This window comes from Aulonocara sp. 'chitande type north' Nkhata Bay, linkage group LG7 (assembly GCF_057382095.1).
Source record: "Aulonocara sp. 'chitande type north' Nkhata Bay isolate Kocher_YH1m ecotype deep benthic linkage group LG7, A_spYH_male_GT1.1, whole genome shotgun sequence".
Taxonomy (NCBI): Eukaryota; Metazoa; Chordata; class Actinopteri; order Cichliformes; family Cichlidae; genus Aulonocara; species Aulonocara sp. 'chitande type north' Nkhata Bay.
Genome location: NC_141350.1, coordinates 59971747 through 59995960, shown reverse-complemented (window position 1 = coordinate 59995960; position 24214 = coordinate 59971747). Strand labels below are relative to the sequence as shown.

The following is a 24214-nucleotide window of genomic DNA, read 5'->3' as shown; positions in this document are numbered from 1 at the left end:
CTATTGTGGAACAACAGGTATCTCCTAGGAATAAAAAATAGCCAAAAATTACATTTGCCACTTTGAACTGGATTCTCTCAATGACTGAGGGAAGTAATGCATCATCTTAAACTCAAGAAACTAAGTAGATAAATCGAGACAACCTAAAACTCAATGGACTATATTAAAACTAACATTTACATCCATTTCCACTACTTAAACAGTGGCACCCATATATAAACTTAGCATTCTTAATGGTATTGATGAATGTTATCGCTTCTGTCCTAGTCTTAGGAACTCATTGCAGTCTACAGAATAACTGTTTTGTGCATTTGCCTGTCTGTTTTTGTGGTGTCATTTGCTTTATGTGTTTAGAAAATTATACAAAAAAAAAAAACCCTGAAGAAATGAACATCATCCTTTCACCTCATTTCAGTTTCTAAATAAATATTATTTACAATAACTCTTTAAGGAATAAACCAAAAGACAGTTTTGTTTTAGTAAATTATTTATTAGAACTGAAAATTGAAACAAATTTTTAAAGCAAATATGTGTAAAAAGACTTCCGTCTTTTTACAGTCTCCCACTGGAGCAAACAAAATACGGGGAAAATAAATTAACAAACCCTACTTCTTTTGAAGCAATACAAACAGGAAAGGTGCACTAGCTTGACCTATTCTCCAAGAAACCAAGATGACTATGAGCAAATTAAATTCTCTATCCTAATACGAAATATTATCATACGGCTGTTAAACATCATACCATGGTTTAAGGGCAAATTTGCGAACTGCTGCTAACCTAGTCCCTATGTAGTCAAAGGAGCTTGCAAAGAAAGCTTGCAAAGATGACCTGGATGACTGAGAACCTTCACAGACATAGTCCCTATGTAGGATATTTTATTGGTTATCTGTTGTACATGTAATCATTGTGAAGACACTGGTGGACTGAGAACCGATTTGCACCACGGCTGGTATTATTTCACAGCAAGACAATCCAAAAGCCTATATAAGCCCCCCAAAATACACAGCAGGCCCACCCTGAGCGATGAAAAGTTTATGGAGTTTGTGCTAACATTTGTAAAATCTAGTCTGTGATTTTCTCTTACTAACACAACATGCGCTTCCCTGACCGCAGGGCTCAGTGCACTTTTTGAAGGGGACAGAGCAAAATGGTTTGGAAAAAGCTCTAGTAGATACGCTCCTATAAAGTGGCATGCAGCACAATCAAAGCCGTAGATACATTCATTCTTGCATAGTTAGAGTAAAAGTAATAACCATTAGGATGAGTTAAGAATTCTCAGTCCTTCTCATAACTGATGGACATCAAGTTCACCAAGGTATCTGCTCTCCTGTAAAGTTCAGAAATGAGCCATGGTCCTTTTCAGTTAGCCCTCCAATCACAGACAACATGAAAGAAATACTATCCTCGGGACTCAGTGGAGCCTGGAAAGAGATGGAGAGAACAGAAAAGCAAATGAAACACACGCTTCTGTCATGATCCCAGGTCTGTTCTCAGGGTATTTGTGTGTTTTTGAGTGTTATTCAAATTCATTCTTGTTTATTATAAGGCTAGGTCTCTCTTTGGGTCTCTTTTATAACATCTACATTTTCAGGTTTCACGTCTTTTACTTAGCATTTTCAGTCTTTAGTTCACAGTTTGAGTTTCTATTTGTATTAGAGTTTATTTGATTCCTCAGTGTCTCCCTCCATCTTATTGTCCTGAGTTAAGTTCACTCAGATTTACTTTATAAGTTTCTATTTTACTTCACTAATCACACTCTTTGTGTATTGTTTGTAGTTTAACCTCCTCATTTACCTTGACTGTGCTCAGCTGTGTTTCGCTTCTCTTACGTTTCTGCTCTCCTCATTACTTCATGTTTATTTTTAGCCCCAGTTTGCCTGTGTTCTTTGTTGCATCATAATGTGTTTTAACCATCCATCCATCCATCTTCTTCCGCTTATCCGGGGCTGGGTCGCGGGGGCAGCAGCCCAAGCAGAAAAGCCCACCTCCTCCAGCTTGTCTGGGGGAACACCATGGCATTCCCAGGCCAGCCGAGAGATATAATCTCTCCAGCGTGTCCTGGATCTGCCCCGGGATATGCTGGCAACTGTTGCTTTTATTTTTGTGCGTTTTGTATTTTGTATTTTACACTCTTTTGGGGTTTTTTTTGTTAAACCAATAGGCTTTTGTTATTTTGGATCTGGACTTGGTATAGTTACAAGCAGCAGCTTATATTTGAGTCCTTTTAACTACTATAGTCCAATCCATGACATGTTTTCACACACACACACACACACACACACACACACACACACACACACACACACACACACACACACACACACACCATTTACGGTATATATCACAGTGGTATAGCCCGTTCATAAGTCCAATGCATTCTCTCTTCCTTCCTCATCAATTATGCGTATCTTAAAGTCATTCAGAGCAGGCCCTTACCTCTGACCCCCCCATGTCAGTGCGTACCCAGCCAGGGTGTATAGCCATACAGAGAATCCCATCTGGCTCTAGGTCTACAGCCATGCAGCGACTAACCATGTTTAGTGCACTCTAAAATGACAAGCACAAACAGATTACCATGAAACACAAAGAAAATGAATTTCACCTTGACCCCTCTTTTCATACTCACATCACAGTACAGTTAACCCAAGTTAAGTGATGTCCCTTAGCAGTCCGTTACTTTTTATTATGCAGTATTCTCTAATAACTCTTCTTTCCTTTAACCTGGAAGTTGCTGGGAGCTCCTGCTAGCTGCTAATAGCCAATAATTACTGTTCTGAATGTTTTGTGCAACTCCACGTGGTCCACACACCTATAACAGCAATATTAATGCGAAATACTCACAGCTTAAATAAACTGTAATTATTCTTTAAATCACAGTAACAATACCTTGGATGTCCTGTAGGGGTACCATTTGAAGTTGTTGGCCCTCTCACCCCAAGTGAGCTCCACAGAGCCCAGCAGTGAGGTCATGTTAATAACCGCTGCCCTCTGGATTCCCATTGTAGCTGAGCCTCCTGCCCCTCCTCTGGATGCAGCTTTTTTTAGAAGAGGCAGATAAGCCTGGCAGAAAAAAGAAGACACACACATTATAGCTGGAAGCAGCAATAAAGTCACAGTTTATGAATGGTTTAAAATTATTTAAAAAAACATGCTGATTATTATACTTTTAACATTTTAAATATGAACTTGTCAGACTGACACATTTCACACTGTATGTCTTTAGAGATGACGCTAGTGCTGCCCTCTGGTGGCAGCATTTCCATGGAGTGGGCAAAAAGCCACAATTCTCCACACACACTTTTTCAATTCTCTCAAACTTTACTGATGCTACTGAAATATTCTGCTTTTATTTAATTATTATTTTTTACTTTAAAAAAAATCAAAACAAAAAAAGAAAAAAGCAAAAATCAACAAGTTGAAGCAGAGATCAACGATGGGTCTCCAAAAAAAACTAATAATACAGTCAGACAGCTTCAAACTGCTTGATTCTCCACAAAGCAACTGTTTAAAAACAAGCATTTTTAGGACAAATGAGAGATACACCCTTTTAGGGTTTTTATAGGTTAAAACAAGTTTTTCCTCAAATTACTGATTAATCATTCAGTCATTAAAACTCTCTGGAAGAAACAAAAAACAAACAAAGACCTAAGATGACATTTTCAGTTTTGTTACAATCTGAAGTGTAATTATCTCCCAAAACCTGCAGAGAGGGCCGAGAAGCAGTTGTCTGCTCTAAAGTGTGTGATGTAGTGTTGATTTAAAACCACATTTACAACTTTGCAGACGGTGATTATAGAAGACGTCCGGGCAGCAATTTGGCCTTGCACAGTTGCAGAAAGGGCTCTTTAACAGAAGCAAACTGTGTGTCAGGAACAATCTGCCATGCTTCTGATCAGTGCCTGAGTTTTACCAGCACAGGAGGCTTACTCTGTAGTCCACCCTAAAATCAGCGGCCGACAAAATAATTGACTTTTAATTAATATTTATGGCATTCAGTCTGCCCCAGACAACAGGGTTTTGTTACTTCTGTCCATCAAGGTCGTGTCTTTATGTTGGCTTCCAGCACTGAGGAAATGAAACACTCATGGGTCCTGCTTGCGGCGACTGAGGAAAACAGAACGCTGCACTCTTTTCTTTTGGTTATTTCACTGTCTGATGATGCAAGATGTTCCAAATAAAACTTTTTTAGAGCTACTAAGTAGCTGATTCAAAGCACAGAAGGTGGCAAGAGGCACACAATATATAAATAAAATTTACCTTAGTGATCATTAGAGGAGCCACAGTGTTGGTGTGGAAGTTTTCTATCATCATCTCGGCGGTAACAGAATGAAAGTCGGCCACCACTTTGATGCCCGCATTGTTGATCAGGCAGTTCAGACCTTCTTCTTGCACCAGCTTGCTCACCTCTTCTACAGACTTCTCTATGCTCTCCTGGTTCACTACGTCTAGTAAAGAGACATAAACGAATCAAAGCTGAAAAAAAAAATCATGCAACACTCGCAGCAACAAGAAATTGGGGGCTAAAGAACCATAAAAGGACAAGGTGATCATGAAATGTGGCTCAGATCTTAAATACAATGAATTGCATTAAGCCATGTGTTTGGCTGATAAGCTATTTACAATAACAAGCAGTTCAATGGGTGTATCTAAAAAAGTGGCCGATGGCCTGTCATAAAGACTGTGACTTTGTGTTTTAATTTTTCCTAAATTTTTTCTGTCTAAACACAGAAAACAATGTTCTTCTCAGTCTTACCCAAAGTGATTATGTGGATGTTGGGATGCTTCTCCGCCAGTTCTTGAAGTTCCTGTAGGTCAAAAGCACAGGTGGATAGTGGTGAGGGAGGATGTCTTGATCCTGTTTCTTTCTTTTTTTTTTTTTTTGCCTGTCCCGTTTGGCTCTTTTGCCATCAGAATTGTTGTCTAAAGGCGAAGAAAGATGCCCAACGGGTTTACTTTACCAAATTGACCATCCCAGCCTTGCCGTAATGGTCCATTTGATTCACCTTTTTATTGTTTATTTTATTTTCATTTGCTGAATACGGGACAGACTTGACTGGGGGAAAGAAGGGGAGAAAGAAAGAGGGAAAGAAAAACAGCTGAGAAGAGGGACGGGGGAGAAGGGCAAAAACCAAAAACCAACAGAATAAGCAGAAAAAAAAATGCATATATCGATCACCTGGATCACCTGCTGAGAAAGAAAAAAGAAAACAAGCAGAAGAAAACGAGAGTAATAGAATAAACAACATCACAATGATATATGGGAATATGACAGTAAATACTAAATATTAAACATTATTGTGCAGCACGTAAGATCAACAGAACACAGTGTGCTTTGAGGTAGGAGCCAAAAAGGGTGTAGTTTGTGTGTGTGATCACCCGTGTGTACACCTGTGAGCATGGACGCGCTTGTTTTTTTTTTTTTTAAAAGGTTCCTTCATGTAATGATCTGCTAGAGGGTGTGGGGGGGCCACAGCCCCGTCCACCAGGGCATGAAGCAGGTATGGAGGAGATCAAAACTCCATTCATCCAGAGGCCCCCAGAACACAAGAGACCAAGGAAGACCAACAGAGGGGCAGCCGCGCCACTGTCCCGGAAAGAGCTGAGGAGAGTCCCAGATGAGGGGTCATTCAGCAGCCGTGGAGCAGAAGCCAGGGGGGTTGCAGTGACGCGCCCGTGAGCTCCGCCGGCAGCCAGCTGTGCCTGAGTGACCGAGCCCCAGGCCGAGGGGCCGGGGGCACCCCACCCCTGAAGTGGCCCGAGCGAGCCCCAGGCTCCAGGCCCCGATAAGCGGCCGCCAAGGAGTGAGCCGGAGTATACCTGGACGCCCATCCCCGGACACAAAGAACCACCAACGCACCGATGTCTGAGGGAGTCCGCCACCGGCAGGGGAAGTGGTGGTAGGGGGAGATAGGCCTCCAAACCTTGGAGGGCCTGAGATGTCCCCAGAGAGGTGGCGTCTGACACCCAACCTGACATATAGACACAGAAATACAGGCACACACAGATACAAACATCCATTCCCACCCTTATGCTCTCATATGCACTTACTCCACACTCAACCAACGTGGAGACAGACATGAAGAGACACTGTACACACGATCACACTCCCCAAGCGTACTCTACGAACCGGGTCTAGGTACCCTTGCCCCTGGAGGGGGGGAACTGCACCCAGACCCAGGTGGTGTTACCCTTTTCCCTGCGGTGGGGAGAAGCAGACCGCCCCGACTCCGCAGCAGCAGGGAGGCCCCACACTCCAGACGGCCAACTCCTCCTCCTAGCCCCCCACTCCAGCAGGCTGCAGAGAACGGGGGTGAGAGAAGACTCCAAACCTCCCTCCACCCGCTCATTGTAGTGTTGATGCATGTGTGGATCCTGTTTATTTCTAAATAAATAAAATGGTAAATGGCCTGTATTTGTATAGCGCTTTACTAGTCCCTAAGGACCCCAAAGCGCTTCACACAACCAGTCATCCACCCATTCACACACACATTCACACACTGGTTAACATTTCTATGTTAACTGAGGGGCGTACTACAAACCAAGCTCACGATAGCCAGGGTCTGTTTGTGTTAGCTGCCTCAAGAAAACCTTACCGGCTGTGCATATTTTCTGATGCAAAAGACCAGTTTCCAATTATTAGCGGCACTTACAGCAATGTGACAAATACACAGGTTGTTTATGCAAATTGCATTTCTTCCTCAGAAAATCCATAATCACACTCAGAGCATATTGTCAAGAAAAGTGAAAATGTATCAATTTCAAACCACCACCTTTGTGACATTTAAAATTCAGACTCAACATGACTTGCTAAATTATAAATCCTGCTTCATAGTACAGCCCTCTGGTGACCATCAGTGTTTGCTCAAAGGAGGAGAATAACTGGCCAGTCTACTTTTTTCCTTACTTGAATGTCAACATGTTTGCCTTGTCAGTGGAGTGTTGTTTGAACATGTCACCTAAAAGAAATTTTGCTGTATTTTTAATGCTGCATAAAGACACAAAGGCTGCTGATAGGATAAGGATACAAAAGCATAATGACAAGTAACACAATGCGAGATCCCAACCAGACTAGCTCTCTCTCACGCACAGATTCCACTATAACATACAGGCCACTGTAATTTCCGATTATGTTACCCATGTATACTGAGATTGTTTTATATTAACAAACTCCAAAAATTTAGCTAAAAATAAAATAGAATTTAATTCACGTGGTAAGGACCCTACAATAAAATAAACAAAACCCCAACAACCAAAAGATGCCTTTTGGGCGTGCACTTAGCAACAGTGGGAAGGAAAAGCAGACTTTTAACAGGAAGACAGGGAGCCATCAGCCATGACCATTTTGGGGTCAAAATTACCATGACATTCACGCCCATGATAGGTGTATGGAAACTTCTAGGATGATCTTTTACTCAAACACTTTAAACATGGATCAGCGCTGGCGGAAACAAATCTTTATTTAGCCTTTATCCTACACATGACAATGTTTGAAATAATCTTAAATTTAACACATCTTTATTAAGAACATATTTTAATTTAAATTGTGGGTTTTTAAAGAAAAGATCAATATAGTGTACATCACTTTTTTCTTATAGTTTTACTAAAATATGACATCTTGTTCAATAAATACCTAACCTCTTCTTTTACTTTACGAATAAGTTGTAAAACTTATACGAAATGTTCATTTTTAGCGTTTTTTTTTTAACCAATTCATACTTTTTGGAAGATATTTTTCTATTTCTATTTTTTTTTTTAACGAAGGGGGGGAATTATTCCGTTTCAACGTGTTATATTCACGCGTCTGCACAGATGAGTCAAATACGCATGCGCCGACGGATTACTTAAATGCGACCAAAGCGACATTCACTGAAATACGAAGAATCGCTGTTTGACTATTCTCGGGAGTTAACATACACACTTGTATTATCCAAATAGCTGTCTTTGGAGTGGTCCATCAGCTTTATTCCATTATTGCTACGCCATCAATGCGCACACCGAGTTTCGTGTTGGTGTTTACCTGTGCGTTACCAGGGTTTCTGCACGTGGCTATTATCTTTCCAGGTGAAAACTGTCCACTTGCCAGACTGTCCACTAACTGCAGCCCGAGGCCCCGGCTGGCTCCAGTAATCAGCACAGAGCCGCATTTTTTAAAATTCATAGCAGCACTCATGGCGGACTGTATATGTCCCTGTGCGCGAGCTCTTAGATAATCTGCAGGCGTCACGCGACTCCTCCAGCAGGGGGAAGGCTTGCTCTACTGGGGCTTGCGCTTCTTCTTCTTCGTCTAGTTTCATTAAATTGCCATTCCTTGTAAGTTTCATTACTGCCTCCTTCTGGTTTTAGTTCTTTATTGCAGCCCACTGTTGTCACATAATTGCTGCTGTTACTTCAGTTGCTCTAAAAACTTAAATATGCAAAAAGTCACGCATGGCTCCACTCTCTTCTCTGCCCACAGTTTTTGGACACTGGATATTTCTCTAAACCTGTAAGTTACTGTAATTATTTGTAAACTTTTAATGACTGACTATTTTCTACTCTACCCCAGTTCTTCAACATCACCTCAAATCAGCAGTTAGACAGCTGAAAGTTGGACACAGTTTGGTGTTCTGCCAGGACAATGATCTCAAACACAAATCAAAACCGGTTCATTCTCCGGTTCAGATCATTAACAAGCTCTCCCGTGTAGTTTTGGGGTGATTCGCCAACTTTCTCATGATCATTTTCATCCATGAGCCAAGATCCTTTTGTAGGAGCTCCAGATCAAGGGCGACAGACAGCTTTGTGCAGGTCTACGATTTTGTTCCTGGTGTCCTCTGATGACAGCTCTTTGGTCTTGCCCATGGTGTAGGAGAGGGTGGAAAAGAAGAAATTGATTCTGTAGACAGGTGTGCGTTATACACATAACAAATTGAGATCAGGAATATCTGTAATTGATTAACTGACTGCAATCACTAATCTGTGGGAGCTAGAATTCTGTTTGGGTTGTAGGGGATCAAATACTTATTTCACGTATTGACATGCAAATCAATTTATAGCTTTGAGATTTGGGGTTGATGTTTTGTCTCTCTCCATTAAAATGAGATGATTTATTTCTTTGTAAGTGAGAAAACTTCCAAATTCAGTAGGGGCAACAAATAATTATTTCCCTCACTGTATGTAAATCTCTGGCAACTAAAAATGTGATGTCTTCCCTGAATTAATTCCTGGCTGTTGTAATGGTTGACAGTGCTAACAGTGACTCATTCCACAGAGTATTTCATTTTCTTCTGCTTTTCTACCCTATAATGGTAGCAGGAATGTATATAGCTTAACAGCACAAACACTCAAATAAGCTGATATTCTCCTACAAATGCCTGCCTGCTTCAAGTCCTCTACCATGATCCCTGTCCCCAAGAAACCAAGGATCACTGAACTAAATGACTACAGACCCGTGGCTCTGACATCTGTGGTCATGAAGTCATTTGAGTGCCTGGTTCTCTCCTACCTCAAGACCCTCACGGCCCCCCTCTTGGACCCCCTGCAGTTTGCATACACAGCCAACAGGTCTGTAGACAACACTATCAACATGGCTCTACACTTCATCCTGCAGCATCTGGACTCCCCAGGAACCTACGCCAGGATCCTGTTTGTGGACTTCAGCTCTGCCTTCAACACCATCCTTCCAGACCATCTCCAAGGCAAGCTTTCCCAGGTGAATGTGCCTGATCCCATCTGCCGGTGGAACACTGACTTCCTGACGGACAGGAAGCAGCATGTGAGGCTGGGAAAGAATGTCTCGGACTCCTGGACCATCCTCACCGGCTCCCCTCAGGGCTGTGTTCTTTCTCCTCTGCTCTTCTCCCTGTACACCAACTGCTGCACCTCCACCCACCAGTCTGTCAAGCTAATCAAGTTTGCATAAAACACCACCGTTATAGGACTCATCTCGGACGGGGATGAGTCTGCCTACAGGAGGGAGGTTGAACGTCTGGTGTCCTGGTGCAGCCACAACAACCTGGTGCTGAATGCCCAGAAGACAGTGGAGATTATTGTGGACTTCAGGAAGCACACAGCTCCACTCCCCCCCATCATCCTGACTGACACCCCCATCACCTCTGTGGACTCATTCCACTTCCTGGGTACCACCATCTCCCAGGACCTGAAGTGGGAGCCCACCATCACCTCCGTCATTAAGAAAGCCCAGCAGAGGATGTACTTCCTGAGGCAGCTGAAGAAATTCAACCTGCCAACACGGACAATGATGCAATTCTACACCGCAATCATCGAGTCCATCCTCACCTCCTCCATCACCGTGTGGTGCGCTGGAGCCACTATCAGGGACAAACAGAGACTGCAGCGTGTTGTGCGCTCTGCTGAGAAGGTGATTGGCTGCAGACTCCCATCTCTGCAGGACCTGTACACCTCCAGGACACTGGGGTGTGCAGCTCGGATCACAGCTGACCCTTCTCACCCTGGACACAGTCTGTTTGACCTGCTCCCCTCAGGCAGGAGGCTCCGGTCCATTCGCACCAGAACCTCTCGCCATAAGAACAGTTTCTTCCCCTCTGCTGTTGGACACATGAACAATAACCGTATGACTGTTCCCACCACTAACACATGACCCTACGCTGTGTTCACTGCATCATTCCATGTTTGGCACTGATCACCACCTGCACTCATGTATATAACTATCTACTTAGCACTTTTAATTCTTATTTTTATGTCTATTTAAGCGTTATATGACAGTATGTTTGCACTAAGTACCGCAGCAATTTCCTAATGTTGTAAACCTGCTCAACATTTGGCAATAAAACCCTTTCTGATTCTGATTCTGAAATGCCAGTGTGGCCACTGTGTACAATACCTGAGACTTTGACCAAGAATAACCTCACAAACAGAGTCTGGTAGTAGTTGGAAAAATAAAATAGAGGCGTCAACACTGCAGACAATGAAATTAATAAATAGGGGGGCCCCTTTAACTTTCATTGCTATGAAGCTCTGGATTGAACAGTTCCACAATTCACTGTGCAGAAAGCCCCAAACAGCTGTGTTTGCAGCAGAGTCATCTTTACTTAAGCAGCAAAGTGCATTTCTCAATGAAAGCTAATAATCCATAAGTTCAGGGATCATAGAGGAAAAACAAACACAGTTCTGGGTTTTATTTAATAATTTTTAAGTTAAAAAAAGAGCAAGAATATTAAACTATGGAAATCGAGGTGCAGGAGTGGGGAGGAAATAAGAGTTTGTCCCAAGTCTCTGCTTTATTTTGATTGTTATAATAGACAGAAGTGCAGGTAAAAGCATAAAATAATTAATGCTGGTTAAATGTTTTAGGAAAATGTATTGCAATCAGTCACTACCTTTTTGATCCACACATATCTAAAATCTTTGTATCTTCCCTGCGATCCTTTGCCTTCAGTTTTGCTCTGTGTAAGGGGAGTAGACTCACCCATTTATGGCACACAGGTTCTGTGTAATCAGTTCAAAGAACTTTGTCGCAGAAATCTGCTGGTTTCTTTTTCTGGCTTGTCATATTTTGGTGAAACTGGTCATATTCTTTCCTGGTAAACTCACCTATAATATATTAGTTTCATGACAGGAGTTTTACTATTACCAGTTTTGTTTTTTGTTTTTTTTTAATCTTATAAGAATCATATTCTCATTTACATTTGGTTTGTTCACCTCTTTTCTTCTCATATTGATAAGACTGCTACACCTAAATGAAAACTTTTGGACATCATTTTTGTACTTGAACCACACACACCGGCAAAAAAACACCCAATAACCAAACATAACAAGTGCCAAATTACTTCTGCTAGGCAGAAGGGCTGTATTTCACTTATGTGCAGTGATAGAAACCCAAGAAAAGGCAAAGAAAGTCCAGAGACTCTGGTTATGAGATAAAGTTAGCAATACTCATATGTAAAGTAGCAATGACATGCTTACATTTGTTAATTGCCCCTTGGGGATAAATAAAGTCTTTCTGATTCTGATTACATTGTAGACCAGGGCCCATGAGAGAATAGCAGAAATATCCAAACTTGCGTACACCATACAAACACATTGTCCCTGCTATGTAACTTGCCTGCTAGGTGGTCTAATGACACATATTCCAGTGAGTAATTCCGTCTGCTGCCATTGAGTTTTAGATGGGGCCATATCCGTGATCCTAAAGGACACACTTCCTTACACAGAACATTAAAAGCCTGTAGAGCTGCTTTCCAAACTTCCCTCTGATTTTGTCATTCGCCATTCCAAGTAGAATACACACTGGATTACATTCAGTGTCAGTAGAAAAGATCTTATCTGGTTCATACTTTATAACCCATTACTATATTTCGAACTGAAAGTGCTGAAGCACATTCAAAAATAAGAAAAATGTGCAACATTTTGCAAACACTTACATGTCTGCCTAGTTTATACTAAATTATTTACAACAACACTGAAGCTAAAATGAAGGTAAATTAGTTTTCTCTCAGAACTACCAATAGTTTTTCATTAGTTTGATGTGAAGCTGGGAGGGGAGGGAGGGAGAGCCTTCAGTTTTCAGGCCCCTCTTCTACAGGGAGTGCAGAATTATTAGGCAAATGAGTATTTTGTCCACATCATCCTCTTCATGCATGTTGTCTTACTCCAAGCTGTATAGGCTCGAAAGCCTACTACCAATTAAGCATATTAGGTGATGTGCATCTCTGTAATGAGAAGGGGTGTGGTCTAATGACATCAACACCCTATATCAGGTGTGCATAATTATTAGGCAACTTCCTTTCCTTTGGCAAAATGGGTCAAAAGAAGGACTTGACAGGCTCAGAAAAGTCAAAAATAGTGAGATATCTTGCAGAGGGATGCAGCAGTCTCAACATTGCAAAGCTTCTGAAGCGTGATCATCAAACAATCAAGCGTTTCATTCAAAATAGTCAACAGGGTCGCAAGAAGCGTGTGGAAAAACCAAGGCGCAAAATAACTGCCCATGAACTGAGAAAAGTCGAGCGTGCAGCTGCCAAGATGCCACTTGCCACCAGTTTGGCCATATTTCAGAGCTGCAACATCACTGGAGTGCCCAAAAGCACAAGGTGTGCAATACTCAGAGACATGGCCAAGGTAAGAAAGGCTGAAAGACGACCACCACTGAACAAGACACACAAGCTGAAACGTCAAGACTGGGCCAAGAAATATCTCAAGACTGGTTTTTCTAAGGTTTTATGGACTGATGAAATGAGAGTGAGTCTTGATGGGCCAGATGGATGGGCCCGTGGCTGGATTGGTAAAGGGCAGAGAGCTCCAGTCCGACTCAGACGCCAGCAAGGTGGAGGTGGAGTACTGGTTTGGGCTGGTATCATCAAAGATGAGCTTGTGGGGCCTTTTCGGGTTGAGGATGGAGTCAAGCTCAACTCCCAGTCCTACTGCCAGTTTCTGGAAGACACATTCTTCAAGCAGTGGTACAGGAAGAAGTCTGCATCCTTCAAGAAAAACATGATTTTCATGCAGGACAATGCTCCATCACACGCGTCCAAGTACTCCACAGCGTGGCTGGCAAGAAAGGGTATAAAAGAAGAAAAACTAATGACATGGCCACCTTGTTCACCTGATCTGAACCCCATTGAGAACCTGTGGTCCATCATCAAATGTGAGATTTACAAGGAGGGAAAACAGTACACCTCTCTGAACAGTGTCTGGGAGGCTGTGGTTGCTGCTGCACGCAATGTTGATGGTGAACAGATCAAAACACTGACAGAATCCATGGATGGCAGGCTTTTGAGTATCCTTGCAAAGAAAGGTGGCTATATTGGTCGCTGATTTGTTTTTGTTTTGTTTTTGAATGTCAGAAATGTATATTTGTGAATGTGGAGATGTTATATTGGTTTCACTGGTAAAAATAAATAATTGAAATGGGTATATATTTGTTTTTTGTTAAGCTGCCTAATAATTATGCACAGTAATAGTCACCTGCACACACAGATATCCCCCTAAAATAGCTAAAACTAAAAACAAACTAAAAACTACTTCCACAAACATTCAGCTTTGATATTAATGAGTTTTTTGGGTTCATTGAGAACATGGTTGTTATTCAATAATAAAATTATTCCTCAAAAATACAACTTGCCTAATAATTCTGGACTCCCTGTATGGAACCAGCTTCCAGTTTGGATTTGGGAGACAGACACTATCTCTACTTTTAAGATTAGGCGAAAACTTTCTTTTTTGCTAAAGTATATTGTTAGAGATGGATCAGGTGACCCTGAATCCTCCCTTAGTTATGCTGCAATAGGTGTAGGCTGCTGGGGGACTCCCATCATGCATTGAGTTTTTCCTTTTCACTCACCGTTCTCACTCACTATGTGTTAATAGACTTCTCTGCATTCAATCATACTTGTCATTGATCTCTCTCTCTTCCATCGCATGCCTCCTGTTTTCCTTCTCTCACTCCAACCGGTCGGAGCAGATGGCTCCGCCCCTCCCTGTGCCTGGTTCTTTCTTCCTGTTAAAAGGGAGTTTTTCCTTCCCACTGTCGCCAAAGTGCTTGCTCATAGGGGGTCATATGATTGTTGGTTTTTTTCTCTGTATGTATTATTGTAGGGTCTACCTTACAATATAAAGCACCTTGAGGCGACCGTTGTTGTGATTTGGCGCTATATGAATAAAATTGAATTGAATTACCTACAGTACAATAACTAGTGCCTTTATAAAAGAAATAGTGACAAAGCAAAAAAAGACACTGCCTAGCATATGCATTAATTTGCTCTGATGAACATGCATTCACACTTGAATGCTTATTAAAGCCAGTAGCTGTTAATGTGTTTCCTTCTACTTTCTCAAATTTACTGGAATCTACACAAGGTGAAAGGAGTACCATCTAAGAAGCTAATATTAATCACATTTAAGGGAATTTGATTCTACTGATGCAGTCAAAATATATGATTAGATAGTCTGGCCTTCATGAATACTAAATTTATAAAGGGGACTTACTCTTTGCATTCATTTCGTTTTCAAATATTGAAGCTAAGATGGAGGCGCAGCGATAAGGGTGACAGCACAGCTGATGGAGCTTATGCAGTCACAGCACACAGATGGTTTCTCTGGCAGCTTCCTAAGTCCAGATTTTCTTAAAGCTTCTGGTGCTTGGGAGCGGCAGATACTCTGGGTCTGCTCCAGGGTCAGTTAATTTGGAATTTGGCTGCTATGCCTCCATTTACAGACACATTACTTTGGCACCAAGCGCACAGTGCAAGTGATGAGGTAGTGGTACAATGTGTGGTGCAGAGATTTGCTCGTGGAACTGGAGAGTGTTAAGTGGCTTGCCTAAGCACACACAATAGTGCTAAAGACAAGACAACAGCAAGTTAATGGCTTATATTGCAGTTGGTCTGCCTGGTAATCAGGGACAAAGCAGAGGGACATGCAGAACATGGTGTTTCCATTTTTCTGGTTCTACTGCAACTTTACACATTTACAGACTCTAAGAAAAAACCTCTGGTAATGAATGACACAGTCCATGTCCACCAGAGTTGTATTACTTAAAACAGCTGCCTCTGAGCTATGCTGACTATATGAATGACCAGACAGTACTCTAATTATAGTTAGTGGACTTCAAATATTGAAAAATAAAAAATTTAGGACCACCCTCAAAACCCTCATCAGAAATGCATCAGAGTGTTTTAATTTCATTAAAAAAAAAGATGGCAAAGTGACACAAAGGCACTGGATGTGAATGTGATAACCTGGCCGTGTGGCTTTAGGGCCAATAGCTCAGTGCAAGGCTCTCTTTAAAGTTTTAGACTTTAATATGTTCAAGAATCTGAGCATGAAAAGAAAAACCTTAATGTAGTCAAACTTTTCAACTCAATCTACAGTTTAATTCACCGTGAAATTTCTGACAAAAACGCAGGTCAGGTATTTTGAATCATCCGATACAGGTGGCATTTATAACTCTTTTGAAAGCTCCGTGACATGCAGTGCTCAGGCTGTTTACTAAAGGCTCTTATATCTAAGAAGTATAGAAGCATAGGTTTGCAAAGTTGCATCTGACAACAGGACAAACAACGGGACGTCTGGAACAATGTCTTTGGACATTCAAGACCAAAATGGAGTGCAGCATGTGATGCAAAAAATCAGAAACAGCACCAAAGTATTCTAGAGGTGAATGTGAGATCATCTGTCCAACAGCTAAAGCTTGTCCAAAATTAGGTAATGCCTCAGGAAAGCAACACTGTAGAAAAGGGTGAACTCAAATGTCTGTACAATGACGTGAGAGATTGATAACATTATACAGAGAGCAATTACTTCAAGTTCTTGCTGCTAAATGTGGTTCTACTAACTACCAAATCATAAAGTCTACTTTCACATGACTGTATCGAATGAAATGTCAGCATGTAAAAAGGGGCTGAACAGCATTAATTTCCACGTTAACAACAGACACAGTGGGCTAAAGAGCTGCATATATTACAAATAAGGATTTGGTAGAAACAAAAAAACTAAAGCTAAAGTTGAAAATAAACAAAGCTAAAAAATATAAAATAAACGAACCTCTGAAACAGTCAAAAGGAATAATAACACATGTATTTTCTATTCACAGATTATTTATAGTTTTGATTGATTGAGTTTTGCTTTTGATTTAAAAAACCTATAACATCTTTATCAGTGACCTCTAGCATGGTTAGTTGGATTTAAATCTTTTAAGCCAAAATCTTACTTATTTACAGTTATAGGAGAAGCTCCACATTTATCATACAGATGTGTGTCAGGTGTTGGGAACATTACTTTCAGGAGAGACATTCATGAGCTATTTTTACCAAATAAATCTCTGTTTGAGCCTCAGAATTAAGTTGCTGCATCCTATTAAGTAAATTGGATCATCAGTATAACTAATTGGTGTAAATCAATAAAATCCTTTAACATGAGGCACTACACTGTAGTTGGCACATACTGATTTGTTAACCCTGCATAGACAAGAAATCTGTTCAGGGTGCACCCGGCTGTTTTACAGCTACAATATCATGTTAACAATGTAAAAAACCACAATAATGATAAATAAAATTGAAAATAAACAAAAGAAAACAATAAGACCTCTGGCTTTTGTGAATAATTTATTTGAAAACACTCATCTATATAAAGACTAACATGTCAGCTCAGCACAAAACTGGGTTTAATGAACTGAGAAATGAATGTGAAAGGACAATTCTCCCAGTAACATGTAGCTGCATGTCATTTCACCAGCCTGCTTTTGATAATAATTTGAATCCTACAGACCAAAACCTGCACATTTTTCCCCCAATGAGAAATTGCCTATTTAATCATAAAGAGCAGTAACCACTTATCATAATTATAACTTTATTGTAACATCATTATAACATTTTGTAGCAGTTTTCCCCCCAGTTGGTGAGTCAGCCAGTAAAGAGCTGACGCATGGCTCAGGAGTGTATCTCCCATCAGTAACTTATGTCTGTTTTTGAATGTGTGCATGTGTGATTGATGTGTTTATGTGCACACAATAGATGACTCCAATCATGCTAGTGCCTGGGTGTAACACAAGAGTCTAGGTTGGAACATCCATTCTCAATCACTTATTTAATTCACATGAGCTATATTTAAAGACATCATAAATAAAATAACAGGGTTTCTTTCATCAATGAATAAATCATGACTTTTATCCTCCTATATTTTCCTATTTCTTACTCTTCTGTAAAACATAGTTGGCTGCCTTGGTCTTCATTACAATGGTTTATCACAGTCGGCTAGACGTATGAAAGAGTGTGTTTACATGCACTGCAGTATCCTTTTGTTATTCAGTCTGCTCAGCTGTTCACTTATTGAGTTTGTTCAGTAGCTGGAAAAAATGGCATTCTCCCTTGCATTCAAAGGACTAAACATGACACAAGATTCAGCAGTGTTTAGTATCCTGAGGGAAATGCACTTGGCTAGAACAAGGCAGAAAATAGTGCAGGTTACCGAACAACATGTTATGATTCTGAAACAAAAGAAATCCCGGCATTTTAGGAAATCATGTTATATATCATGTTCCCAAATGAGAATATTAACAAATGGACTGATGAATTTATAATTTGGAATTATCCATTTGATTTAAAAATGTATGGCTCAATAAAGTCTCCCATCTAAGATGGAGTATCATGTTTTATCTCACACTGACAGCACCAGTGTGCTCTCTGACTGAAATTAAACATATGGGTTAAGGCAAAGCACTGAAGTTGCTTTCCATAGATTGGCTCTTTCACACAACTTTAATATTACTTTTGTTACTAGATATCAATGTTAAACTATTTGCCTATTATCTCATTTCTCAGTTTTTTGCATATTTGTTAAACTTAAATCTTTAATATCATTAGAATTTTTTTATATTAGTCAATTGTACAACAAATAAATACAAAATGCATTTTTTAAATCGTGATTTTATTCATTATTGGGAATAAAGCTATCCAAGCCTACCTGGTCTTACATGAAATTAAGTAATTCCGCCTCCTGGTTAAATCATGAATTAACTGTGATTCATTTTTTGGAAAGTGAAGGTCAATTTCACGAGCTACACCCAGGCCTAGGTGAAGTAAGCTAAAGATATCAAAAAACAAATTCTACATTCTACAATCTAAAGAAACAGCTGAGAAACAAAGGCATTTAAATCTATCAGTCTAGAGAGGGTTACAAGGCAATTTCTAAGACTTTGGGACTTCTGTGAACCACAGTGAGAGCCAGTATACACTAATGGAGAAAATGACAGTGTCTTCTAAAATTACTCCAGAAGCACATCAGTGATTCATCCAGGAGATTACAAAAGAACCCAGAACAACATCTGAAGAACTCCCAGCCTCACTTGTCTCATTTAAGGTCAGTGTTCATGATTCAACAGTTAGAAAGACACAGGGTAAAAATGACATCCACGGGGACTCCTGACCAAAAGAACACAAATGCTCGTCTCACATTTGCCCAAAAATATCTTGATGATCCAAAAGAGTTTGGGGGAAAATATTCTGTGGACCGAGGAGAGAAAATGTTTGCTTTTTGGAAGGTTTATGCCATGTTATATCTGGCATAAACCTGAAACAGCATTTCATAAAAAGCACATCATACCAACAGTCAGACATTATATTATACTAATCATTTTAACATTATATTAATCTGAAACACACCAGCAGGTCTACCTCTGAAAAGTTTTTATTACTGTTACGGTATTTGTACACAGAAATCATTTAATTTTTCTCACTGAAATATGATACAGATGGACCAATTAGCAGATAGCTCTCCCAAAACTGTCAACATTATCTCATGGTCCTTGGGAGAAAAGTTGTTATGTAAATCTCATCAAGGCACACAAACCCCATCTTACGATGAAGATGGGATTTAAAGCTGTGACAAAAAAACAAAAAACCCCAAAAAACCTATGTAAAAGGAGTAAACAAAATAAAAGGTCATGCCACAGTGGCAATCTGTTATATGCTCTTTATGGTGATGTCATGTAGCTATTCTTGTAAATCTACTATTTAAGCTCAGCTTTAACTAGCACCTGGGTTGCCTCTCTGGGAATTACAAATGACTGATGATGCACTGATATGATTAAAAACAAGTGGAAAAGTAAGAAGACGTCATGGTAGAAACTATAATGCAACACACTGTAAAGTAAAACCTTTATAAAACAATGAGCTGAACGGCCAGAAATCATATTCTCATCACAAAAATATATATTTACATTTACCTTTTGTTGTCAGATAAGAAGGTTGTGTCATTTTAATTTGCAATTTCGTTTTCATCTCTTTTTTAGCTGAAGAGTAAAGTTCATTCTGCGTGTGCCTGAGAACAGTCTGATTTTAGATGTAAAATCTACTCCCAGATGGTGGCAGAAGGAAGTACTTAGAGACTGTACCCAGGGATTGTAGATACATCCTGCCTTCTGCGTTGTCTTCAGCTCAGTCTCTTCCTGCAGGTTTAAACTAAATTCCAGTGTTTAGGCAAAAGGTACCAAAAAACGCAAAGATGATGTCTTTGTTTTGGATTATTTACACAATCCTGGCAAGGGACTTATGTTGTTCAACCTTTCATCTTCCTGAAGTTGTGATTTTAATTAGATAGGGCTTCCAAGTTAAAGACTAGTGCAAAGGAATTTAAGGAGAGAAATGTGCTGCTTTCAGCTTTTGTGAGGACTGCAGGGATACACCTGTGTGCAGTGGCGGTCTTAGCCTGTTTGGCGCCCTGGGCGAAAACTTCCTCTGCCATTATCCAATAACAAATCTGCTTACCTGTTTCTTTTGCTCGTTTCTCCTCCTTCTCTTTTCTCGTTTTTCTAAACTGAGGAGCTGATGGCTTTGAACTTTTCTAGTCCATCTTGGTTTTAATTTTGCACTCCAGTATGAACACCCATCCCCCAACCCAAGGATCACCACAACATAACCTAATAGACCTACACCTTAGTTCACAGATTCACTTTGTCTAAGGTGTATTTCTGGGATTTCACACAACCCAGGATTCAAATCATGAATCCATAATGGGCTTGGATTTACAACATTATGAATGAAATGTGCTCTATTTGGAAGCAGCTCTCCCCCCCTTTCAACGGCTTGTGTGTGAGACTTTAAATCAACAAACTGTAAATTATAATTTTTAAATTGTTATTGATCCGTTTACCCCTCGTCCTAAAGCGTATACCGTAATTGTCGGGCTATAAGCCGCTACTTTTTGCACAAGCTTTGAACCCTGCGGCTTTTAGTCAGGTGCGGCTTTTCTATGGATTTTCCATGATTTTTGTGATATCATAAGACGATTTGTTTTGTTTGTTCCGCTGTTGTACGGCACTACGTTGCCTGGCGGAAGGATCAAGGTTCAAGAGTGGTATGTTAGTCACATGTCCGTCCGCCAGGCAACGTAGTGCCGTACGAAGTAGCGCGAAAAACAAACTTCAAAGTAGCGCTACACATTCAGCGGGAGGCGTGGATGACGAGCGGCGATAAACTTGCGAAAAGCAAGTTATGCCCAACTCCACCGGTGGATTCTGACAGCGTGGAAAAGTGCGAAAACATCCACGATCACCAACGGATTTTGAAGGGCTGGACTGCTGCATGATGGAGAGGAGGACACCGCCACGGCCCTTCTGAGGGTGTTCGACTCTGACACTGACGACGAGGATTTCTTTGGTTTTGAAAGTGACAACGAAGGAGAGAAGCGGAGAGTGGATGACGAAGCCATCCTGAGCCTGTTCGTTTCCGACATTGGAGAAGAGGACTTTGGTGGTTTTAGAGCGCAGGAAGAAGAGAAAGATGGTGAATGACTGACTTTTCTTCTCCGTGTCACTTCACCTGAGCCTAAAAGGTAGTCCGAATCTATTTTTCTGGTGTGCTGTAGGTTACTGTTATGTACTACATGTGCAAATATGTACCCATAACTTGTTTTTCAAAATATTAATAAAAGGGGTGTGTCTCCAAACAGCCATCTCTTTCCTGACAATTCCCTTTGTGCATATTCTCTTACATATGATAAGTCAACATTGAAACACCTGCGGCTTTTAGTCAGGTGCGGCTAATGTATGTACAAAACAGGATTTTCCCCTGATTTTAGCTTGTGCGGCTAATATTCAGGTGCGCTTTGTAGTCTGGGAAATACGGTATTTATTTTCTTACTCTTCTTAGAGAACCGGCTCTTTCGGATCTTTCGGCTTGGCTCACTAAAAAGAGCCGGCTCTTTCGACTCCGAACCGGATCTTCAGGTTGTTTTGTTGCTTTAATTGATTTATTATTAACAATAATATAAAATATGCACAAAAGGAATTACTAATGTTAAAAAAAGTGGTTTTATTTATATATGTTTATATATAAATATATGTGGTGGCCCCCAGAGACAAAACACGTACAAACTCCAAAACGCATTTCTAGCGTTAACTGAACTTCCAAAACAGAGCTACCTAGATCACTTAAATTACACAATTGAAAGCATGTGTGTATTGTTTGTGTATTTATACACAAGCACTCATATATATTCAAATAATTAAAAATTGCTTGTATAGCCTCTAGGTAACAAAAGCTCTTCTGTTGTCTTTTGTACGTGTTTTGGAGTTTTTATGTGTTTTGAAGTTTGTACGTGCTTTTATGTATTCACTCCACATGAAATGTAATAAATAAATCATATAATACAAAAAACAGTGGTTTTAGTCACAGTTCAACTTTTAACTATTTAAATTTTCAGCTTTTTCCTTTTAAACAAATTTAAAATGAAACAACACAAAACACTGCAAACCACAACACAATTAAATATAAATTAAAATATGAAAACAAAAAGAAGATGCATATTCTCTGTCATATAGGCCTGCATGAATAAACTTTCTGAATCCTTTATCATCCACAATAGTTGTGGATGATTACTATACCTTTCTAAAGTGACGTTGTTCTCCCCGGCTCTCTCTCTCTCTTTCCCTCCCGCTCTGTTCCTGTGCTACTGAGAGTGTAACTACCGCCCCTCCCCCCTCTTCCCAGCGCAAAGCACAAGGCTTGCATGCTGAGTGAAGCGGGAAAAAAGTGCGAGAGAGGGTGAGAGAAGGTAAAAAAAAAAAAACACAGCTCACGATAAGGAGTCGGCTCGTGTCGTTCACGTCAAAGACCCGGCTCTAAGAGCCATTTCGTTCGTGACCGACACATCACTAGCATATAGAATTTCGAAAAAACAAAACATCGGTGCAAATTATAAGTCTGTATCATAATGTCTGGTGTTTTCGTGTTTGTTGGTTTGTTTTTATTTTGCTTTATTTTGCGAGTTGGTTATTAGATGCTGCTCCTGCCAGCCGAGAATACCCCTCCGCCCCGCCCTCTCCTCACTGTGCCGCAAGCAGCGGGCGCACCTTGCAAACGGAGGGCGCCCTTACTCCCAGCAAATGGGCGATAGACAGTGCCTATGCCATCCCCAGTATGCGCTGGCATAATGTCGGGGCAGCATGAGTACGAGCAATTTTTTTATTTTGCCGATGGCCGTGATTTACACACACAAGGGGAAACCGAACTAAACATCAATACTATCTACGCACAAAATAACCTAGCTAAACCTAAAATACCCCCCTAACTGACAAGCACATGGTTGGTTCTGAGTCTTCAGGCCTTGGCCACACCTTTTGCCCAGACAGGAAACAGCCAACTCCCCAAACCAGGAAACTTGAAAAAAAGAGAAACCTAATTAATATAACAGAATACATCTTAGAAACCAAACAGTGCTCTTATGTGTGTGTTTTGTAATATCACTGTAGTTAATGAATTATGTTACTGAAATACATGTTTAGCTGCAAAACAAAACTAAGGTGAGTGTGTATGGCGTTATTTTTGTGCCACTATTCTGAGCGCACGTAAAAAAAATTTGAGTGCACGTAAAAAAAATTTGCAGGTGCAAGTGTTGCATTTTGAGGAGAAATTTATTTTGAGCGAAGAAAAGCTAAATTTGAGTAAACAAAATTCATTGCTGCGTGCAAAAAATGTATTTCAGTGTTTTCCATTATCCATACACACATTTCTGCCCGTGCACACTCTTTCTGTAAACCTTTATAGTTGTGCCACAAAACCAGCCAATCACAGACTTGGATGCAAAAAAATCTGATTGGCTGTTTTGGTCTCCAATTAGCTCGAAATGATGAAATGCAATATCCCAGAATCCATTTCGTCCAAAACTCAAACGAGGCAGTGGTGGAGGAACACAGAGTGGCAGAGTTTGAAATATTACTCTTTCTGGGTCACGAAATAAACTTTTAAGATATTTTCATGCGAGAACGGTGCTGTGTAAACTTCAAATATCTGCTCGATTAACAAGGCATGCATATTTACTTATGCTTTGGGTCCCCTCGAACCAAATAATCATTGTATGAATCTTTCAGCTTACCTGGAAATTGTTGCTCATGCCCATCCCTTCATGACCACAGTGTACCAATATTCTCGTGGCTGCTTCCAGCAGGATTATGTGCCATGTTACAAGTTCTTGAACTTGACAGTGAGTTCACTATACTCAAATGGTCTCCACTGTCAAGAGATCTCAGTCCAGCAGAGTGCCATCAAACCTTTGGGGTTTGATGGCACTCTGCATGGAACTAGACAGGCATCCTGGACATGCAGCTGACAAGTCTTCAGTAGCTGTGTGATACTATCATACCAATATGGACCATCATCTAAGAGGGTTGGTTCCAGTACCTGGTCAAATATATACTGTGAAGAATTAAAGACATTTTGAAGGCAAAAAGGGCTTCCAACCTGCTACTAGTAAGGTGTAC

At 40.5% G+C, this 24214-nt stretch overlaps 1 protein-coding gene across 1 annotated transcript; it reads right to left on the bottom strand.

The window, feature by feature from the left end:
- Positions 1-453: 453 nt before the first annotated feature.
- LOC147326447 (uncharacterized) lies at positions 454-8239 on the bottom strand. The gene is made up of 6 exons (XM_086301710.1): positions 8018-8239; positions 4754-4805; positions 4258-4445; positions 2887-3060; positions 2437-2547; positions 454-1421 (listed from the first exon to the last, which is right to left on the bottom strand). Exons 1-6 carry the CDS (start codon positions 8168-8170, stop codon positions 1308-1310), a joined length of 792 nt encoding a protein of 263 aa, XP_086157836.1. The 5' UTR covers positions 8171-8239; the 3' UTR covers positions 454-1307.
- Positions 8240-24214: the final 15975 nt, after the last annotated feature.

Bases quoted from the DNA above. Each gene is read 5' to 3' on its own strand.
- LOC147326447 (XM_086301710.1), bottom strand. From the start codon at position 8,170: ATGAGTGCTGCTATGAATTTTAAAAAATGCGGCTCTGTGCTGATTACT. The intron at 4,806-8,017 runs GTAAACACCAAC...TTTGACCTACAG, and splicing joins GAAACCCTGGTAACGCACAG to GAACTTCAAGAACTGGCGGA. The intron at 4,446-4,753 runs GTAAGACTGAGA...TCTCTTTACTAG, and splicing joins CATCCACATAATCACTTTGG to ACGTAGTGAACCAGGAGAGC.